The sequence below is a fragment of the Prionailurus bengalensis genome, chromosome B2 (assembly GCF_016509475.1).
Source record: "Prionailurus bengalensis isolate Pbe53 chromosome B2, Fcat_Pben_1.1_paternal_pri, whole genome shotgun sequence".
Taxonomy (NCBI): Eukaryota; Metazoa; Chordata; class Mammalia; order Carnivora; family Felidae; genus Prionailurus; species Prionailurus bengalensis.
In genome coordinates, this window is record NC_057349.1 from 148,655,683 (window position 1) to 148,676,450 (window position 20,768).

General features: G+C 47.3%; 1 protein-coding gene across 4 annotated transcripts in view; it reads right to left on the reverse strand.

Moving 5' to 3' along the window:
• The window catches only part of PDE10A (phosphodiesterase 10A), a 353,258-nt gene that overhangs the window by 243,407 nt on the left and 89,083 nt on the right, over positions 1-20,768 (reverse strand). Inside the window, exon 1 of one of the 4 annotated variants that reach the window (XM_043592729.1) lies at positions 5,132-6,792. The exons of 2 other annotated variants lie outside the window; for them this stretch is intronic. In XM_043592729.1, coding sequence (XP_043448664.1) covers positions 5,132-5,276 — 145 coding nt within the window. In that variant the 5' untranslated portion in view covers positions 5,277-6,792. Of the gene's footprint in view, positions 1-4,937; positions 5,083-5,131; positions 6,793-20,768 lie in introns of those variants that run through there. One more of the 4 variants, XM_043592731.1, reaches the window with a different exon arrangement.

Genomic DNA, 20,768 nt, shown 5'->3' on the forward strand with positions numbered 1-20,768 from the left:
AGAGTGCATGAGCATGGGAGGGACAGACAGAAGGGGAGACACAGAGTCTGAAGCAGGATCCAGGCTCTGAGCTGTCAGCACAGAGCCGGATGCGGGGCTCGAACCCACAAATCGCGAGATCACGACCTGAGCCGACAACAGACGCTTAACCGACTGAGCCCCCAGATGCCCCTATATGATTCAATATTCTAAAATGAGCAAAAGCAGCATGAATATGGGATACTACAATAAAACAATGTTTAAAATATCAAACAATTCACATATCGACTATTACATCAACAAAATCTACAGGTAGTATTAGGACATTACATAAGTCACATTTCAATTCCTTTAAAGTCTTACAGTAAATATTTGTTTTAATAAAGAGATTTTGATTGTAACTTAAGAAATTTTTTTTTAATTTTTTTTTTCAACATTTATTTATTTTTGGGACAGAGAGAGACAGAGCATGAACGGGGGAGGGGCAGAGAGAGAGGGAGACACAGAATCGGAAACAGGCTCCAGGCTCTGAGCCGTCAGCCCAGAGCCTGACGCGGGGCTCGAACTCACGGACCATGAGATCGTGACCTGGCTGAAGTCGGACGCTTAACCGACTGCGCCACCCAGGCGCCCCAAGAAATTTTAAAAAGGCAAATGCACTCCTAAACTATTCATCTTGTAAGGACACTAACCTTATGAGTCATGTAGGTGATTCTGATTAACGTAAGGATGCGAAGAGTACCGAGTCAAAATTCCAGACACACTGAAAACTTTCCTCAGATTTCTTGTTCTATCGCAGCCCACAAAACAAATAATTCTAAGTGTGCTAAATCATCAATATTAATACTTGTACCAGGAGATGAGATTCTTGCTGAATTAAACTGGCCTGTAGTACATGAGCTTTCTATTAATTGCTTTCTACATGGATTACTTGATATAAATTTTTTTTTCATTCCTGGTAAGGAAGAACTCTATTCTATTGGATTTGAATTAGAGGTAGCAGTATTTAATAAACAATAAACTTAGTAGGTAAATATATATATATATAGATAGATATAGATATAGATATAGATATAGATATAGATATAGATATAGATATATTTTTTGGCTTTAAATACTGAAAACCCCTTAATGGAATAACACCCAAATGGCAGTGAGCACATCTAGTGCTCAAGTCTTGGTGACTGAATACCCTTCTCCGTTAACAGGACCAAGGCTCCTTGGAGAAATGGCTGATTCCTGGTATGAAATAGGAAAACATAAAGTAAATGTGGAAAAATCTGTGCTAGAAAGCCAAGAAACACCTAAGGCTAACAGGCAGTATGGGCAACAGACAAAGAAAATGTTCTGCAAGGATTCGTACAGGCCAAATCTGGGGCAGTTTGAGGATCAGAAATCATATATATAGCTACGGGCTGTAATACATTAAATACAAAAGGAGAATGGATAAATGTGGTAATGTATTATTGTACATTGAAACGTACAAGAAACTCACGAGTCCACGTTAATACCCAAAGTAGAACAAGGAAGGGGGTAGCTCTTGTGTACAAGATAATTCAAAATTTAAATGAGGGGGGGATACTGGAATCTTTCAGAACACATCCTTCTGTAAACCTCAAAGTAACAGTTCAAGCAAAATTCGTCAACGAATGGGAAAACCACTTGACTAACTGGGTGTTGAGAACTAACAGTCCCACCACCTGCACGTACCATTCCCCAGATCACTCATTACAAAGGAGAAAAGATACCTTTACAGTAGAGACATCTGGCTGACACCAACTGAACCTGAGGGCAAATTTAGCATCACTAAAAATAGAACGGACATTATGTGATACAGTGAAAATGTGTGCTAAGCCAGAGAACCATATATTCTCCTGCATAGTTTGAAAGAGACGTAGCATCTAAAGGGATAGCAGGAGGGAAGGCTGGCAAAACAAGACCCAGATGGTGAAGTAGGGATTATCTCCCACCTACGGATGAAGAAACGGAACTCCAGAGAAGTCGGATAACCCTCTCAGCATCCACTGTCTCATCATTGGCCGAGCTGAAGTTCGCACCAAGTCCGTCTGGTCTAAAACCCAGATGCTTTTGACTACAGGAGCCTGGCAACCTCAACCCAATCGTCCATTCTCGCACATTTTGCAAAGCAACTTGGCCAAAACTTTGACGCTATCCTTCGTGACTTTCTCCCCACCTCCACACCCCATGCACCAGGCTGTACCTGTCGGCTGCACCTTTAAAATATATTCACGGGGCGCCTGGGTGGCACAGTCGGTTAAGCGTCCGACTTCAGCCAGGTCACGATCTCGCGGTCCGGGAGTTCGAGCCCCGCGTCAGGCTCTGGGCTGATGGCTCAGAGCCTGGAGCCTGCTTCCGATTCTGTGTCTCCCTCTCTCTCTGCCCCTCCCCCGTTCATGCTCTGTCTCTCTCTGTCCCAAAAATAAATAAAAAACGTTGAAAAAAATTAAAAAATAAATAAATAAATAAAATATATTCACGACCCCACCACGGCTCATCCAGTCTACTGCCTACTGTGGCCCAGGCCACCATGATCCTGTGCCTGGACTGCTCACTGGCCTCCTAACTTGTCTCCCTGTGTCTGCTTCTCAACGCAGAAGCGGGAATGGTGTCAGTAAGTCAGAACAGGTCATTTCTCTCCTTACAAACCCTTTCACGGCTTCCTATGTTATTCAAAGAACAGACAAAACTTTTACTGGGGCTCTGAATACCCTACACAATCTTTCTTTTGTCCCTTACTCTCTCACTCTGGCCTCTCTGCTTTGCCTCCCAATATTCCAGCCATGCTCTCAAATCAGGTTTTTACACTTGCTCTTGGTGCCCTCGGAAAACCTTGTCACGAGCAATCTGCATGGCTCACCTGCTTGAAATCTTTGCTCAGATCTGACCTTCTTGGTACAGCCTTCCCTGCTTGTATCAAAAGTATAAGTACACTCCATCTCCCCCTTCACTGTTGCGTTTTTCTCCCGAGCACTCACCTCCAACCTGATGCACGATTTACTTATTTTAATTTTTTTTTAGTGTGTATTCAATTTTTGAGAGACAAAGAGAGCCAGAGCACGAGCAGGGGAACAGCAGAGAGAGGGGGAGACAGAATCCGAAGCAGGCTCCGGGCCCTGAGCTGTCAGCACAGAGCCCAACTGGGGGCCCCTGGGGTGGTTCAGTCGGTTGAGCGTCCGACTCTTGATTTCGGCTCAGGCCGTGATCTCACGGTTTCTGAGTTCGAGCTCCGTGTCAGGCTCTGCAGTACAGAGCCTGCTGGGGATTCTCTCTCTCTCCCTCTCTCTCTGCCCCTCCCCTGCGCACTCTCTCGTCTCTTTCTCGTTGTCTCAGAATAAACACCAAAAACAAAACAAAACAAAAAAACACTTTAAAAAGACTTTTACCCCACTTATTTTTGGTTGAGGGGGGAAGAAAAACGAAACCTGTCAATCCACTGGTTAATTAAAATACCAGTATCTGTTTTGGCAACTCTTTAATTGCATCTGAGAATGGTTAAAATTTCGTTCTGCGGAAGTTTAGAAGCAAACTTTATTACTCATGATTGAATTTCTGTTCTTATTTCCACACTTTGGAAAGAGATCGCTCCATATGACTAGCTATATCAAAGAGATCTTAAAAATATAACTTTTAAGAGTTACGGGCAAACGCACTGGTAACTTACTGTCAAAGTTATCGCTTCAAACAGGAAAAGCAACTGACAAAATACTCTTCAGCAAAACTGTACTTAAAACTTGCCAAACTTAAAACATTGGTTCAGAAGCGATTCCCCATCACGAAAAAGGAAGTTCTTCCCCTGATCGGTACAGAAGGTACCAACGTGTGACGTGGGCCATGGGCTCGTCCTAAGGTTCAGATGTGTAAAATGGTCATGATAATAAGATCAATCTCATAAGGATTATCATAAAGGATAATAAGGATAATGGATGTAAAACTTTTAACATACTGCCTAGAACGTGATAGTTGCTCAATAAATTGTTCCTCGGGTTCTTCTATTTTCCGCTAAGCTTATACAGGGGGTACGATCACAAATCCTTTTTCAAAGAAAAAAGTTCCATCATCTCTCGATTTTTTCAGATAGACATTACTAATCCCAGATGAGCGGTTAGAAACTTGGTTCACTACCAGCCAGGAGCCACCGGGCTGTGGAGCTCGAAGGCAAATACGTCGTGACTGCCCTTACACCCATTCACCCTGTCGTCTCTGGAAGAGATCTCCAGTCGTCTCTCTGGAATGCCTTCCTCTCACCTGCCACCTCGCCCAGATGCGCCTCCCAACCCTTCAGAGAGGTGAGCCGCAAGCCCTTCCAGAAAGTGCCTCCACAGCAGCCCGAACTCTGACCCAGACAGCCCAGCACCTTCTGATCCCTCCTCCGTGCCGGTTAACTTCAGAACTGCTGCATTACAGGACGATCGGGGATGAACTTGAAAGAACACGCTCAACCCCTCCCTACGGCGACCTCCAGGGTCTCCGCCACGTGTGCACCACGGGCTCTGCCCAAAACCGCGCGGGGGGAAACCGGGCACCCGGCACGGCCGCCCTGACCTTCAGAAGGCGACGGGACCTGCGCGTGCACTCTGTGCCGTGTACCCCCCTCGCCTGCAAGCGGGTTGGACGTGTCCCTGCGGCACGAATGCAGGGCGCCCTTCCCGCGCGTCGGACCAACGGCATCCCAGCCGGTTCTGGCTGTGTCCCCATCGGCCCTTCTTGTGCGTCTTGGAATGAGCAACAGTCGGAGGAAGCCTTAAAGCCCCTGCCTCCGTCACGAGCCCCACGCTGACTAGGAAGACCTTAGGGGCGCCTCTGTGTCACTGCCGTGTCATAAAACAGCTACTTCGAGAGGCCCAGGGCCTTTCAACAGGCTTAGCAGAGCACCGGGTACACCGTAAGCGCCTAATAAGCGTTCGCTGCCGCCTCCTTTGGACAAGCCCCCTCCTCACCATATAATGTGGCCATACCACAGTTGGCCGCTAACCGCCAGGGCACGCGGGCACAGGCAGGAGCGCTTCTTGGGCCACCAGCTCGGAGCCTCTAAGCAGGCCTCCCTGGCCTCCTGGGCAGCCTGACCCCTCCGGGCCACATCGGGCATGCGGGCAGCCCTGGGGGCAGAGACTTGCACGGGCCCCCAGATCACCTCCTTCCCACGCAGAGTCACAGCGGGCACCGGTGGGGACTTCTCCTGTCCAACTCTCACAGGCCAAGGATCCACCAACCGCCCTCCAACAGATTCCAACTGCCGAGGCGGAGTCCGACCTCGTTCCCTTCGGCGCCGCTGACATCACAGTGCGAGCCTGGAATCTTCGCCGGACTGCACGTCACACGCCCCCCCTGCCCGGTCAGAGGCCTTCGTCTGGCTCGGCCTACGCTTCCCACCCACATGGGCACCTGGCCCCTTACACTCACCCACCTTCAGCCCTCCAGGGATTCCGGGGGACACTCACTGGGTTTTTGGCACTATGGGGGGACCCACGGCCAAGAGAGCCTGCAGCTTTCCAGCATGCTAACCACTCCGCAGAGAGAGAGAGAGAGAGAGAGGCCAGCCAGTGCACAGTTCTAAAGCACGACTGTCTGCGACGGTGGCAGTGAATGAGCTCTCTGTAAGGTGAGGTTTCAAGATCAGGGAAAACTGAATCCAAAGACAAAGTGGGTTGTCCACGGAGGGTCCTTGTTTCTATTTAAAAAGCCAAAACGCGTGTGTTTGTGTGCGTATGTGGATGTCCTAGCGTGTCCCGCAACTGACAATATCCCGACTCTTCCCGGCCGGACTCACTGCGACGAAATCACAGCTGCCTTCCTCCCCCCTCTTCTGCTGTGGGACCACACTCCCCGCGCGTTGACTTCCCCGCTGCGTCCTTCTCCCTGGGTCCCTCGGAGCTTCGCATCGGCAGATCTACGTCCGTGTATTTCCTCATCAAACCTGCCACTCACGCAACGCATGCTCTAGAAAGGTCTTGAGACCACTTCATCAAGGACACAGAAGAGTATCTGCCCACAGACGTATCCACAGGGCCCGCCACGCTGCCTCTACTCACTGGGACAGGATCGTTATCAAGTATAACCACACAGAAGTATTTCCAATATGGCTCCCAGGCTATTCCCTCCACACTTGTGTCCCAAATAAGGAACTAATTCTTGAAACACACCTAAGGCAGAAAGCAACATTAGCCAAATCTCGTGTCCAAAGATGTACGTAAATACGACTTTGATATTTTCCCCCTAGCTACTCAAATGCAGTAACATTAATATGTTGTTTTGCAAACAGTTCTGTACGACCCATAATTTGCCAACATTCACTGAGGGCTTGCTACGTAATGCTGCGTTTTACGTCACTTAGTGACATAAATAGAATTCTAATACGCGATGCTTCCAACTGCCCTAGGAAGGAGAAAGGAGGAAGCCAGTGCACAAAAACCGCAGACTCCTAGACTCTAAGACGCAGTTGCCCCAGCCCCCAAACTCACTTCACAAGAGTCACTGCTTTCGAGATGTCCTTGTCTCTCGACGCCCCACTCGCGGACATTTTTACACTAAGAACTGGCCAACAGACAACTTCTTAGTCCTTCAAAAAACCTCACCTTGATTAGTCAGGCAGGCTGTTCTCTGATGTTTTTATTTTGTTCTCCATGCATTAAATAACCAGTAAGGTCTGCCACGCCTGCCTCGTTTATTATTGATATTTTATGATTATACGGTTTCCTCTCAAAGTCTCTCGGTATAAAGAGGTCCATACTGAAGAGCCTCACGACTACTGCAGTATTGAACCCAACTTTATGCTGGTTGCAGTAACCATTGTTATATGGTAGATGTCGGAAAATGAAGGAGAAAAATCGCGTTTATAATCCATATTTTAAAAATTTTTTAACGTTTATTTGAGAGAGAGAGAGAGAGAGAGAGAGAGAGAGAGAGAGCAGGGCAGGGGAAGAGAGAGAGGGAGACAGAATCTGAAGCAGGCTCCGGGCTCCGAGCTGTCAGCACAGAGCCCGACGCGGGGCTTGAACTCATGGACCGTGAGACCATGACCCGAGCCGAAGTCAGATGCTTAACCGACTGAGCCACCCCAGGGGCCCCTATAATCAATACTTTTTTTAAAAGCAGACACCACGATCAGGGTATGCTGAGCAAAACAGGTGGCTGAGACCGGTCCGTACTTTCCGTGCTGTCTTTTTCTCTGTTCACCACTCACCCGGCCCCGGCCGTCTCCATAGGCCTCGCCAGGGACAGGAGCGTCAGTCAAGAAAGTAACTCTAGCTGAGGTCTCAGGCCGTGTTTGCAAACACGGGCAGCAAACCAGTCCCCCCGCCGCCAGCCCACACGGCCGCCCCACCCACCTCTGCAACCCACGTTACGCCCTTTCTCAACTGAACACTCGAGAGAGCCAGCAGCCACCTAACGGAAGTGACCCTGCACTATCACCCTCCTGGCCTCTGGGACTTCATTAACAAGTTGTACCACTGTAGGGGCGCCCGGGGGGCTCAGTCGGTGAAGCGCCCGACTTCGGCTCCGGTCACGATCTCAACAGTTCCTGAGTTCAAGCCGCACGTGGGGGCTCTGTGCTGACGGCTCGGAGCCTGGAGCCTGCTTCCGATTCTGTGTCTCCCTCTTTCTCTCTGCCCCTCCCCGCCCTCGGAAGTAAATAAACATTTAAAAAATTTTTTAAAAGAACGTTGTAACCTGTACTCTTCCTGGTCAAGACCATCACTGCATGCACACGCAGTTTAAGACACTGGGGGAAAGTTAACAGGGTCACGTACGGGGAGGGAAACTTCTCCCTTTATGCCGAACGTTGTTCACGTCAATGAGTTTTCTAAGTGAATAATCACGACACGAGAAAGGAACGTCAACAGTAATAAAAAGCTATCAGAAAACGAACCTCTTCTGCATTCCTAACCTTTATTACAAACTTCTCGCTCACAGTCACCGAACCCAAAACTTGGGAGCTCTCCTGGGCTCCTGCTTTCCCTCACGTGTGAAATTTTAGAAACAAACACATCTTTATCAATTTGAACTCCTTAGCGTCGTTTACGTCTATTCTCGCCACCCCGTCCCCTCTACCTTAATTTGAGCCGTCATCATCATGTTGCTCTACGGCAGTCTACTAACCGGCTTCCTGTCCTTCGCCTTGGACCCTCCTCCCCCCACCCCCGACTCCACCCTTGGCATTGCTTCCACACTTCCAGAACCTACACTAACAGAAGGAAGCAAGCCGGCCAGCCAGCAAGCCACGGCACAGGTTTAACCCATCCCGCGATGCCTTCCGGTTTGTGCAGAATTCAATCAACTCAGTCTGCCCAGGACACCTGCCAAAACATCATCTCCCACCATGTCCCCCACTGTCCTCCATGTTTTGCTAAGAATAAGCTTCTTACGCCTCCCTCAATCTTCCATGATTTTGTTCGTGCTATCTCCCTTAGCCTGGAATGTGCTTCCCTTTCCTATCTCCGCTGACAGGAAAATTACTTCTGTTAGGAACTCGAGCCAAGCGTCACCTCCTCCATCAAAGTCTTCTCCTTGTCCCTCAAATGGAAGGCTCCTTCCTCTGTGCTCAAGCTGCCACTGAATCAATAAAATCAAACAGGAGCCCCGTGTACTGGACGCCGTTGGTTCCGGGAACTTCAAACACTGCGTGCATCCCATATTAACGCTACTTGGAGGTAGGCACCCTTCTGCATTTTATAACTTATAAAATGTTGAAACCGCTCCCATCTGAGGAATGACAAAACAGAAGTCAGATGGGTTGGGTGGGAGGGCAGGAGAGCGAGAACTTGTCCAAAACCTTACAGTAAAAGAGACGTTGCTACCAAATATTCCCAGCTACCCACTAGGTTGCGTCACTTTCATTAACGTTTCATTGTACTTAGCTTGCTTAAATCTCTCCCTTTCTCTGCAAAATCCCAATCTTCTTGGGGACAGGGACTATTTCTGATTCATGCTTGGATCCTCAGGCCTAGTACAGAGCTGGACACACAACCGGTCGCTGGGCAATGCAGCCACGTGAGTCAGGGAGGGCGCAGTCTGAAGGGGTACAGGCTTTGGGGTCACACACCATGACCTTGAACAAACGATTTCAGCTCCAAGCCTCAGTACCCCTACAAGTGCAAAAGTGATGAAACGAACTTTGTATAAGGGCTACTGAAAAGACGTCATGAGGTAACACAGATAAAGCACCCGACACACAGCCTGGAACGCAGCAGATTCTCAAAAATGCTGTCAATGTCAATATCAACGAAGAAAAAGAAACTCACAATAGGGGCAAGCATCAGCCGTAATGGCTAAGTTTTGCCGATGTAACAAACTATCCCAGCATCTTAGTGCCTCAGAACACCAAGGATTTCTTTGCACTCACTCACCTTGCCCACGGAAGTCCTGGTGGCTTACCTCTACTTGGCTCTCACTCAAGAACTCAGAATAGGGGTGCCTGGGTGGCACAGTCAGTCGAGCGTCTGAATTCGGCTCGGGTCACGATCTCGCGGTCCGTGAGTTCGAGCCCCGCGTCGGGCTCTGTGCCGACAGCTCGGAGCCTGGAGCCTGCTTCGGATTCTGTGTCTCCCTCTCTCTCTCTGCTCCTTCCCCACTCGCACTCTGTCTTTCTCTCTCCCTCTCTCAAAAATAAAGATTAAAAAAAAAAAGAAGAAGAACTCAGAATAAAACCTCATATGGAACGTCACTGCCTACCATGACAGGGGAAGAGGACACGGTAAACCGTGAACTGGCCATTAACGACACCTCACCTCCTTCCACGTTTTATTGGTCAGAGCAAGCCACATGATCGTAAGCTTGAAGGAGGGGGAGAAACGGGAGTCTTGTGTTGACGACTGACCACAGGGGGAATGGAAAAGCATTTCTTAGAGTAGTAGGTGAACCGGGTGTATATACAAGTGGGAGGAAAGTTGACGGTAGGCAGAGGGACAAGAACGGACAGGGGTTGGCACAGACCAAAGGGTAAGTCAGGTCTGGAGAGGGGCATCTGTGGTGTGGCGTCAGGTGGCTGAAACACAGGATATGTGGGGACTGCAGGAGCCCGGGGCCAATCAACGAAGATAGGTTGACTCAGACTGTTGAGAGCATTTATGCTATAACAACGGTCATATGAGTGGTGGGGACCCAGGAGATCGGAATGATATTTGGAATTAAGTATGATCATCATAGCGTTCTTGATATCCCAATAGGAAGTGTATTTATTCTGTTGTTACCTTGTCATAATTATTTTATTTACTGATTTTTTATTTTAGACAGGGTGTGAGCAGGGGCGAGGGGCAGAGAGAGAGAGAGAGAGAGGGTAGGAAAGAGAGAGAAAATCTCAAAGTAGGCTCCTTGCTCAGTGCAGAGCCCGACGCGGGGCTCGATCCCACGACCCTGGGATGATGACCTGAGCCGGAAACAAGAGTCGGATGCTCAACCGACTGGGCCACTCAGGAGCCCCCACCTTGTCATAATTATACTCACTTTCTATTTTTCTTGCTTCACAACCTGGAAATAGCAACATCACTTTTTTCAAAGTATTATTTCCACTTAGATGGAGAAAAAAGTTAACTTCCAGAAATCCACTGACAATAGGACCTAAAGACGTGCACACCCATCACCACAAACAAAGAGCAGCTTCTCCTCACTGGAAAGGGTTACACTACGCACCCCGTCCTTGCTTGAGTGTAGACAATGAAGCTTGTTTTTTTTTTTAATTTTTTTTTAATGTTCATTTATTTTGAGGGAGAGAGATAGGGTGAGCAGGGGGAGGGGCAGAGAGAGAAGGAGACACAGGATCAGAAGCAGGCTCCAGGCTCCAAGCTGCCGGCACAGAGCCCGACGCGGGGTTCGAACCCAAGACCGCGAGATCATGACCTGAGCCGAAGTCAGACGCTCACCCCACTGAGCCACCCAGGCGCCCCTCCAACTTCAAGTTTTAATGAAACGTCTTCTCGTACAAACAGCTGAGGGCCCACATCAGTGTTCCAGTCAGTCCCAACACTGTTCCTGACCCCCGGCTCTGCTTGCAACTCTCCTAAAACCATGTTCTTTTCCACCGAACGAAATGCCGGTGTTTGTTTCTCCACCTTTTCCACTGCCAGGGGCAAAACTCGCAACTCACACTAGCTAAGCAAAAACAAAACAGAACAACCAAAACAAAAGGTGTGCAGCTCTGAGGCCGTCACCCAGCCCGGTGGCCAACTGCGTGCGAAAGAGAAGTATGGGGCTGCTGTACTAAACCACGGAGATCTTCAGGGCACCTGTTACTACATTATGACGGAGCCTGTCCCGACCGTCAGGACACACGGGACCGACAGCATGGCCGCCCCTCTGCTTCACCAAGAAAACTGCATCACCTGTGGTCCTGCCAGTTCTGAGGACAGACCCTGAGCAGCACTGATGGGGTCGAATCCTTGGCCCAGATGACGGGACACTATGGAGTGCCAGCCCCGATTCCCAGGATGCAGCAGGAGAGGAAGGCTTGCCACCAGAGGGGCGTGGGAAAGAGAGAGAAGCAGCACATACTAACCCGTAGGATTCTCTCTCTCTCTACCACCAACTTCTCGTCTCTTGAATAAACACCCGCTAGCTTATCAGCATCGTAAGTGCAGCCATCACGTATGTTCATTGCCTTGAAAGCAACAGGAAGAAAATTCTCGATAAATATTAATCCAGTTTCTCTAAGAAAGCCTGCCACAATGTTTGGATCGAAGAAGCTACGTTTGTTTGGTACGACTGGGAGTGTAATAAAATAAAGATCACGCACCGAGGCGTAACGAAGATCACGCGCTGTTCGGCTTATCCGATCTCGTTCATTCAAACTCAAGTCTCTTTCCCACCATATGAAGACTTGCCCGATTCTGTTTGAAAAGTATACTGTTGGGAGGGCCTGGGCGTCTCATCCGGTTAAGCATCTGACTCTCGATTTCGTTCGGCTCAGGTCACAATCTCTTGGTTCACGAGATCGAGCCTCATCCTGGGCTCTGCACGGACATCGAGAGCCTGCTTGGGATTCTCGCCCTTCTCTCTCTGCCCCTCCCTTGCAGGCACACACACAGTCTCTCTCTCTCTCTCTCTCTCTGTCCTCTCTCTCTGTCAAAATAAATAAGCATTTAAAAAGAAAATTATACTGTCCTCACGATTTGCTGCAGACAGCTTCAGTTGGTTTCCAAGATCGGATACTACCTTTCCCTGCTTCTTTTGCACGCTCCTATACCCCCCTTTCCCTAGTACTGACACATACATCGTAAACGTGTGAAGGACAGATTTCACTTAGGGTTCCGGAAGTCACCCGGTATGCGGAACGATACCACTAGGAACGAATGCCCACACAAGGGCACCGCGCTAAGTGACCTACTCTGAATCTGAAAGTGGACCAAATGAGCCCCATGTTGCCCCAAGAAGAGTAGAAAGTAGTTTTTGACGAGAAATCTGCGTTCTTCCCTATTTCTCTGGATGACTGCAACCCGAGGGGAGGAGCTTTTCATTCCCTTCCCCAACCCCGCCGTGTAAATAAACGTCCGGGGCACCTTCCTCTTCCACAGATGCTGTTTTGACCGTCTTCGCATCCGAAGACGAGGTGAGAAGTACAGCTGTATGGCTTTGTCCCACTGAGACGAACGCTGGCTCAAAGCATACGTCACGAAACTATTCACACAGCCAGCAAGAGAAAGTCGCCTCGCGGTTATTTCTTTCATGAATAACCATAAAAATACCTAGGCATCCACACATCAGAAACTAAACCCTACCATTTTAGCAGGTAGGGCATAAATTCAAGCAGAATGACACAAGAGCTATCAGCAAAGTCCTTGATTACGTGTGCAATCGGAGACAATGCTTAAAGCTGAAGGTGCAATCAAATCTGACACACGGCGCATCTAAAAATTCAAACAGAAAAGGGTATTTCCTCTTTACGTAGGAGATCGTGGCTCTTTTATACCTACTTTTCCTGCACACAGGCATCCTTTCAACTGAAAACCAAATCTCTCACTGTTTTTGTTCCTCGTATCACCTGGTGAACTAGAAGGGAATGTTAGTTTCCCAGCAGCAGCTGCCTCTTCAAGAATAATGTTGTATATTCTTTGTGTGCGTTTGGATTTTTATTTACGTTTCACGCTCGGTAACTCACTGGCCAACGAACTGATAACTTAGTTGATTACAGTCAAGACATCTCCTACTCGTAGACGCTGAGGAAGCCCACAGCATCTTTACAGTGGAGGCTGTAAAACGTATTATTTGCCACCACTAAATGTGGAACTACCTAAGTGAGTCCATATGAGAGAGAGTTCCTCATCTCAACAGGAATACGAAAGTGAAAGACATAGTAATATTTTAATTAACAACTGTACCCCAGCCTTTAGTTCCCTCCCTTCAGCCTCAGCCTCCCATATTTGCTAACACCCACTTATTACTTTGACTCATCTATCCAACAAACATTCAGATGCAGTTGGAACTGAACTCAACATCTCCCTCCCCAGGCCAGCCCTTCTCCTGGGACCCTTTTCTCCACGCCCATACGTGAAACCCGGAAGTCGTCCTGTGTTCCCAGCCACCCTCCCATCTCTGACACGTGCAGCCACAGCCCCAAGTTGTGCTAACTATGGCACACAGACATCTCTCAAGTGTTTCCACTCGTCCCATTCCCTTCGGTCACTTAGGGTCCCACGCACTTCTGGACTCTTTCTCCACTCTAACTACTCGGTCTTAAATTCTGCCCCTCCAAACCATTGTTCACAAACGCCAAGTAATCCTTGTAAATGCTACTTTTATGCTTCGTGCTCCCATCCTTAAAAACCATTAGCCAATTCTCATCATTTGGAGATGAAGCCGAAACTGTTAAAAGAACGAAGCCCGAAGTTAGTAGAAGAAAGAAAGTAACAAAGACTACTGCAGCAATAAATGAAACGGAGATTAAAAACACAACAGAAGCGATCAATGAAACTAATAGCTGGTTTGTCGACAACATGAACAAAATTGGCATACCTTTAGCTAAACTCACTGGGGAAAAAAGATAGAGTACTCAAAATCAGAAATGCAAGAGATGTTACAACTGATACAACAATATACAAAGGGGCACAATAGACAGATATAAACAATCCTATGCCAACAAACTAGACAACCTAGAAGAAGAAATGGGTAAATTCCTAGAAACGTACAACCTACCAAACTGAGTGATGATGAAATGGAAAATGGGAACTAGCAAGAAGACTGTGTCAGTCACCAAAAACCTCCCAACAAACAAAAGCCCACAAGAATTAATAACAATCCGGGGGCACCTGGGTGGCTCAGTAGGTTAGGGGTCCAACTTCAGCTCAGGTCACGATCTTACGGTCCCTGAGTTTGAACCCCGCGTCAGGCTCTCTGCCGTCGGTTCAGAGCCTGCTTCAGATCCTCTGTCTCCCTCTCTCTCTGCCCTTCCTTGGCTCTCTCTCTCTCAAAAATAAATAAGCATTTAAAGAAAATCCACAAATCCATGTGATACACCACAGTAACAAAACGAAGGATAAAAATCATACGATCATCTCAATAGATGGAGAAAGTGCGTGTGAGGAAATTCAACATCCATTTATGATGAAAACTCTCAACAAAGCGGATACAGACAAAATGTACCTCAACGCAATAAAGACAACATATGACAAGCCCCCAGCTAACATCATACTCAATGGTTAAAAGCTGAAAGCTTTTCCTCTAAGATCCGGAACAGACAAGGATGTCCACAGTTTTGGAAGCCCAGCCAGAGCAGCTGGGCAAGAAAAAGAAATAAAAAGCGTCCAAGTTGGAAAGGAAGAAGTAAAACTGTCACTATTTGCAGATAACATACTGCTATACATAGAAAATCCTAGAGACTCCATCAAAAAACTGTTAGAATAAGCGAATTCAGTGAAGGTGCACATAACAAAATCGGAATACAAAAATCAGCTGTTTCTATACACTGATAACAAATTATCAGAGAGATTAAGAAAACAGTCCCATTTACCACTGCCTCAAAAAGAATAAAATCAACCAAGGAAGCAAAAGACTGCACATTGAAAACTACAGGACAGGGGCGCCTGGGTGGCGCAGTCGGTTAAGCGTCCAACTTCAGCCAGGTCACGATCTCGCGGTCCGTGAGTTCGAGCCCCGCGTCGGGCTCTGGGCTGATGGCTCAGAGCCTGGAGCCTGTTTCCGATTCTGTGTCTCCCTCTCTCTCTGCCCCTCCCCCGTTCATGCTCTGTCTCTCTCTGTCCCCAAAATAAATAAAAACGTTGAAAAAAAAATTAAAAAAAAAAAACCAAAAAACTACAGGACATCAGTGAATGGAACGGAAGAGAATACAAATAAATGGAAAGATACTCTGTGTTCACACGTTAGAAAAGTTAATATAGTTAAAATGTCCGTACTACCCCAAGCAACATACAGATTCAATGAAATCTTCATCAAAACCCCAAGAGTACTTCTCACGGAAGTAGAACAATCCTGGAATTTGTAGGGAACCACAAAAGACCCTGAATAGCCAAAGCAACCTTGAGGATAAAAAGCAAAGCTGGAGGCATCACACCCCTTATTTTTCAAACTATATTACAAAGCTGTAGTAATTAAAACAGTATGGTGCTGGTATAGAAACAGACACATGTATCAATGGAACAGAACAGAGAGCCCATAACTAAACACATGCATATAGTCCACTGATTTATGACAAAGGAACCAAGAACATACAATGGGGAAAAGACAGGCTCTTCAACACATGGTGTTGGGAAAACTGGACAGCCACGCACATGCAACAGAACGAAACTGGACCACTGTCTTACATCATAGACAAAACTTAACTCAAGACGGATTGAGGGCTTGAACATAAGACCTAAAACCATAAAACGCCTAGAAGAAAACACAGGTGGTAAGCCCCCTGATGTCAGTCTCAGGATATTTCTAAATCTGACACCAAAAGCAAGGCAACAAAAGCAAAAATAAATAAGTGGGACTATGTCAAACTAAAATACTTCTGCACTGCCAGGAAACCATCAAGAAAATGAAAAGGCAACCGACTGAATGGGAGAAGATATTTACAAATCATGTATCCCGTGAGGGGTTAATATCTCAACTAAGCAAAGAACTCCTACAACTCAATAGCAAAAACAATCTGATTAATAAATGGGCAGAAGATCTGAACACACATTTTCCAAAGAAGATAGACAGACGGGCAACAGATACATGAAAAGATGCTCAACCTCTCTGTCAGGGAAACACAGATCAAAACCACAGTGAGATACGACCTCACACTCGTTAGAACAGCTATTATCAAAAAGACAAGAGGGGCGCCTGGGTGGCACAGTCGGTTAAGCGTCCGACTTCGGCCAGGTCACGATCTCGCGGTCCGGGAGTTCGAGCCCCGCGTCGGGCTCTGGGCTGATGGCTCGGGGCCTGGAGCCTGCTTCCGATTCTGTGTCTCCCTCTCTCTCTGCCCCTCCCCTGCTCACACACACACACACTCTTTCTCCCTCTCTCTCTCTCTCTCAAAAATAAAGATTAAAAATATTAAAAAAAAAAAAAAAAAGACCAGGGAAGATCCCCTTACCTTAATTACTAACCAAATTAAATAGGCTGTTTTAAAAAGTCAGCAAATGATAGATTCTGAATTTCTTTTTTTTTTTTTTTTAATTTTTTTTTTCAACGTTTATTTATTTTTGGGACAGAGAGAGACAGAGCATGAACGGGCGAGGGGCAGAGAGAGAGGGAGACACAGAATCGGAAACAGGCTCCAGGCTCCGAGCCATCAGCCCAGACCCGACGCGGGGCTCGAACTCCCGGACCGCGAGATCGTGACCTGGCCGAAGTCGGACGCTCAACCGACTGCGCCACCCAGGCGCCCCATGAGCATCTGACTCTTGATCTCGGCTCAGGTCATGATCTCATGGTTTGCGAGACAAATCCCGCGTCGGGCTCTGTGCTGACAGCGTGCAGCCTGCTTGGGATTCTCCCCCTCCCTCTACCTCTGCCCTCCCTGATCATGTTCTCGCTCTCTCTCTCTCAAAATAAACAGATAAACTTAAAAATAATACCTATAAAAAGATTAAAAATAATAGAACTACCATATGCTACAGAAATCCTACTTCTGGGTTTTTATCGAAAGAAAACGAAAAATACGTCTGCCCTCCCATATTCACTGCGACAATATTTACAACAGCCCAGATACAGAGACAACCTAAGTGTCCACGGGTGGGTGAACAGGGAAAGAAACTGTGGTGCATATACACAATGGAATATTCCTCAGCCTTAAAAAAAAGTTATCTTGCGATCTGTAATAATACGAATGGACTTCAAGGGCATTTTGCTAAGAGAATTAAATCAGAGAAAGAAAAGTACAACAGGATCTCTCTTATACGTAGAGTCTGAAAACAAAAACTCCAACAAAACTCATAGATACAGAGAACCGACTGGAGGTTGCAACAGGCAGAGGGGTAGGGGTGAGAAATGAGGGATGGGCTTTTTGTGGCGGTTTTTTTTTTTTTTTAGCTCAAATATATTGAATAAAAACTTAAAAACAAAGCGCATCTCTGGTACACACAAAAATAAATAAATAAATGTCAATATGGCTTCTAAATATCTGATCCCAAATCACCTCTTCAGCTTCACCGCCCACCACTCAGCTCCCTACTATAAACTCCAAGCGCCCGGACCTCCACGGTAGGTCGTGCGTCCACGGGTAGGTCGTGCGCGTGTCTCATGCCTGGCCTTGACTCTTGCAGGACACCCTCCCTCCCACCCCCCTTCTTCCCCACCTGCTGGTTAACTCCTACTTGTCCTTCAAGACTCGCCGTGACCCATTCCAGTAGGTTTTCCCCCAACACCCCAAACCACCAAGCCATTATCAGGCGTTCTCCGATCTTGTCTCCGGAACCGAGACTTGCCTTCCTCTGTTCACTGTTCTATTTCCAGCACCTAGGAGAGTTTCTGGCACACAGGAGGCACTCGCTAACTATCTGAATTAAATGAAGCGGGATGGAGAACACCTTAAAACCCCTGCGCAGACTCGGGGAGTCTCCCGATGAAACAGAAACAAGGAATGCTAAGCGTGGGAACGGTTCATTGTCAAGAATGGGATGAAACAGGAATCCAAGCAAAATGTTAAATCCATTGGGCGGAATTTGCAAAAATACATAGAAAATAAATAGCCTCACCCCATTCATTATTTTAAGACAAAGCAAATTTGATAAGGTAGCTAACTGTCATAACAATTAGGCGAAACCTATCATTTTACGTGTCAGTGTTCCAAAAACACGTTTTATGCAGACACTCTCAACAAACTCTTGCTGGATGTTTCTGATACCGAAGTGATGAAGAGAAGTTTGGATATCTTCCATATGTGACACACAGAAGCAAACGGCAAAGATTATCCGGCTCTGATGAAAGCAGTGAGATATTATCACTTTGTGGGTTTGATAAAAGAAGAAGAAAAAAAAAGCGATGATAGGGCATCAGATTTGTGAGTCTGATATTCTTTTACGTATGATACTTAAAGTCGTCTCTTGAAACTCCTTCTAGCAAAGCAGTATTTTGGGCATAAGAACAAGACTTAATTCAGTTCAGGTTAATTTTATCAGCTTACCCACCACTCAGTGTGTTTTGCTAAAATTCAAGTGTCTTTTCACTTTTCTGCTGCTCTGGCTCGGCCCCTCCCTCCGTGTCCTCTGCGTGAGTTTACACCATTCCCCGTCTGTGGTCACTTTCATTTTCTGGTTCCTGTGATCTAACCCCCTGGGTCTGCAGCATCGCAGGAGAACGTATGCATCACACGCTGAAGACCAAAGTGGAGGGAAAGAAAGCAAGCAAAACCTATTTTCATTGATTCACGTTAGATTTTGTAATCCTGGATTTTACCCACAGACTTCAATTTTCTTCCTTTGGTTTTTACGCCCGATTTGCAGTTTGGCAACACTGGCTTTCTAGTAAGTTCCCTGAACTTCATTTCCTCTGTTCTTCCCTCCGAGGGCACACAAGGCATTCTCCAGGTCAGCTGTGTCATTTGTCCCTATCCGCACGACACGGGACGCAAGTCAGCAGAACTGAATGTAAGCCGTGCCTGGCACGTCTAGTCTCCTTACCCGAAACCCTGCCGGGAACCAATTTATAAAATTATTCTGAAAATAAGTGCTGTCTTCAGTGCAAGGCCCAGTCCTAAAGAGGCCGAAGCCCCCTAACCATAGTCAGCAAGAAGGCAGCACAAGGTCCCAGGAAACAGCCTTCAACAGCCACTGCGTGATTTCAGGAAATAGCAGCTCCTAGGTAGCCACAGTCAACACTCTTTAAAAGACAATTGCACCTCTTCCCCAAATGGTTTCACTCCTTTGGAGAAGCATTTTCTTCAGGCAGACAGCCTAACGGGGGTGGCCTTCTGTGCAAGATTCTAAAGTTTGTGTTAGCAACTATTACAAAATACAGGTTAACACATCCAGAAGAGGCAATGTCATTGCTACAAGCACAAATTCGTGTCCTAGTAGCAAATTATTACACGGCCCCTGAATGTCCGAAGACTAGCTTCCTTCTAGCACAAATGCATTTCGCCAACAGACGACGTATCACGATCGGTTTCTCCCGAGTCCCACAATTCAAAACGCACTACAGTTTCCTCCACAAATGAACCAGCGGGTTCCTAAACGACAGAGAAAAAGGCACACACGATATAGTGCACCACCCGTATTTTCACAAAAAGTTCTCCATGCCATTCAACTCTCTGAGATCATTTTTTCAACGTATGCTACTGAGAATATTTTACTTTTGAATTATCCCGGCAGACGTCTCTCGCGTGGATGCAGAATGAGTCAGTGCCGTTCCCGTGTTAGATGCCCAGAATCAACACGAAGGGCATGGCTTCAAGCAAACGTATCTTCCTACCAGAAGGGTTTGTAACAACACAAGACCGACCTTTTCCCGGATGCACTTTCCCACGTGCGGTTACGTCTGCATCAAACCGGAATGCTGGAGCAGCACAGGTTCAAGCACGGCAAAAGCCTGCAAGGGCACAGGTTCCCCTGGAAGGAAGAGTCCCTGCGCATCACCTGACTCCATCAGGCAAGCGGGCCCCTTGCGATGGCAAAATGCTGAAGGAGGCAGGGCCGCGATTTCGGGAAGGGGTCAGCCTTAGGAACCGCGGTATCGACTGCGATGCCACACCTCTTCAACTCCATAGGAACAATTTACATCTGGCCAGCCATCGGCCGTGTGTACTGAAGGCGGGAGGGGGAGGGGAAGCGGGAGCCTGTAGCCCTGCTCCTTGGCAAGTCTGGTACCCACGGACAGCCCTCCGGCTTGCTGGGAGCGAGGGGTTTCACAGTAATAGGATGCTCTGAGCCGAAAAAGGGAAAGCCCCGGGCCAGCCAGGACCCACCGGTCAGCCTACCCAGGGCACATGTGACTGAGCCAAGGGAAGCGTCAGCCAAACACAGGATTCATCTTTTCCCATTTTAATTTCAATACAGTTAACACACAGTGTTGTTAGTTTCGGGCATACGATATAGAGAGTCAACGCTTCCGTACGTTCCTCAGGGCTCATCGGGATACGTGTACTCCTTAATCTCCATCACTGATGTCCCCCACCCCCCGCCCAACCTCCCCTCACGTAACCATCAGCATGTTCTCTATAGTTAAGAGTCACTTTGGGGGTTTCTTTTCTCCTTTCTTCATTTGTTTCTTAAGTTCCACATACGAGTGAAATCATACGGTATTTGTCTCTCTCTTACTCCGATTTAGCATCATACCCTAGCTCCAACCCTGTTGTTGCAAATGGCAAGATTTCATTCTTTTTTGTGGCCGAATAATATTCCATTGTATATTCA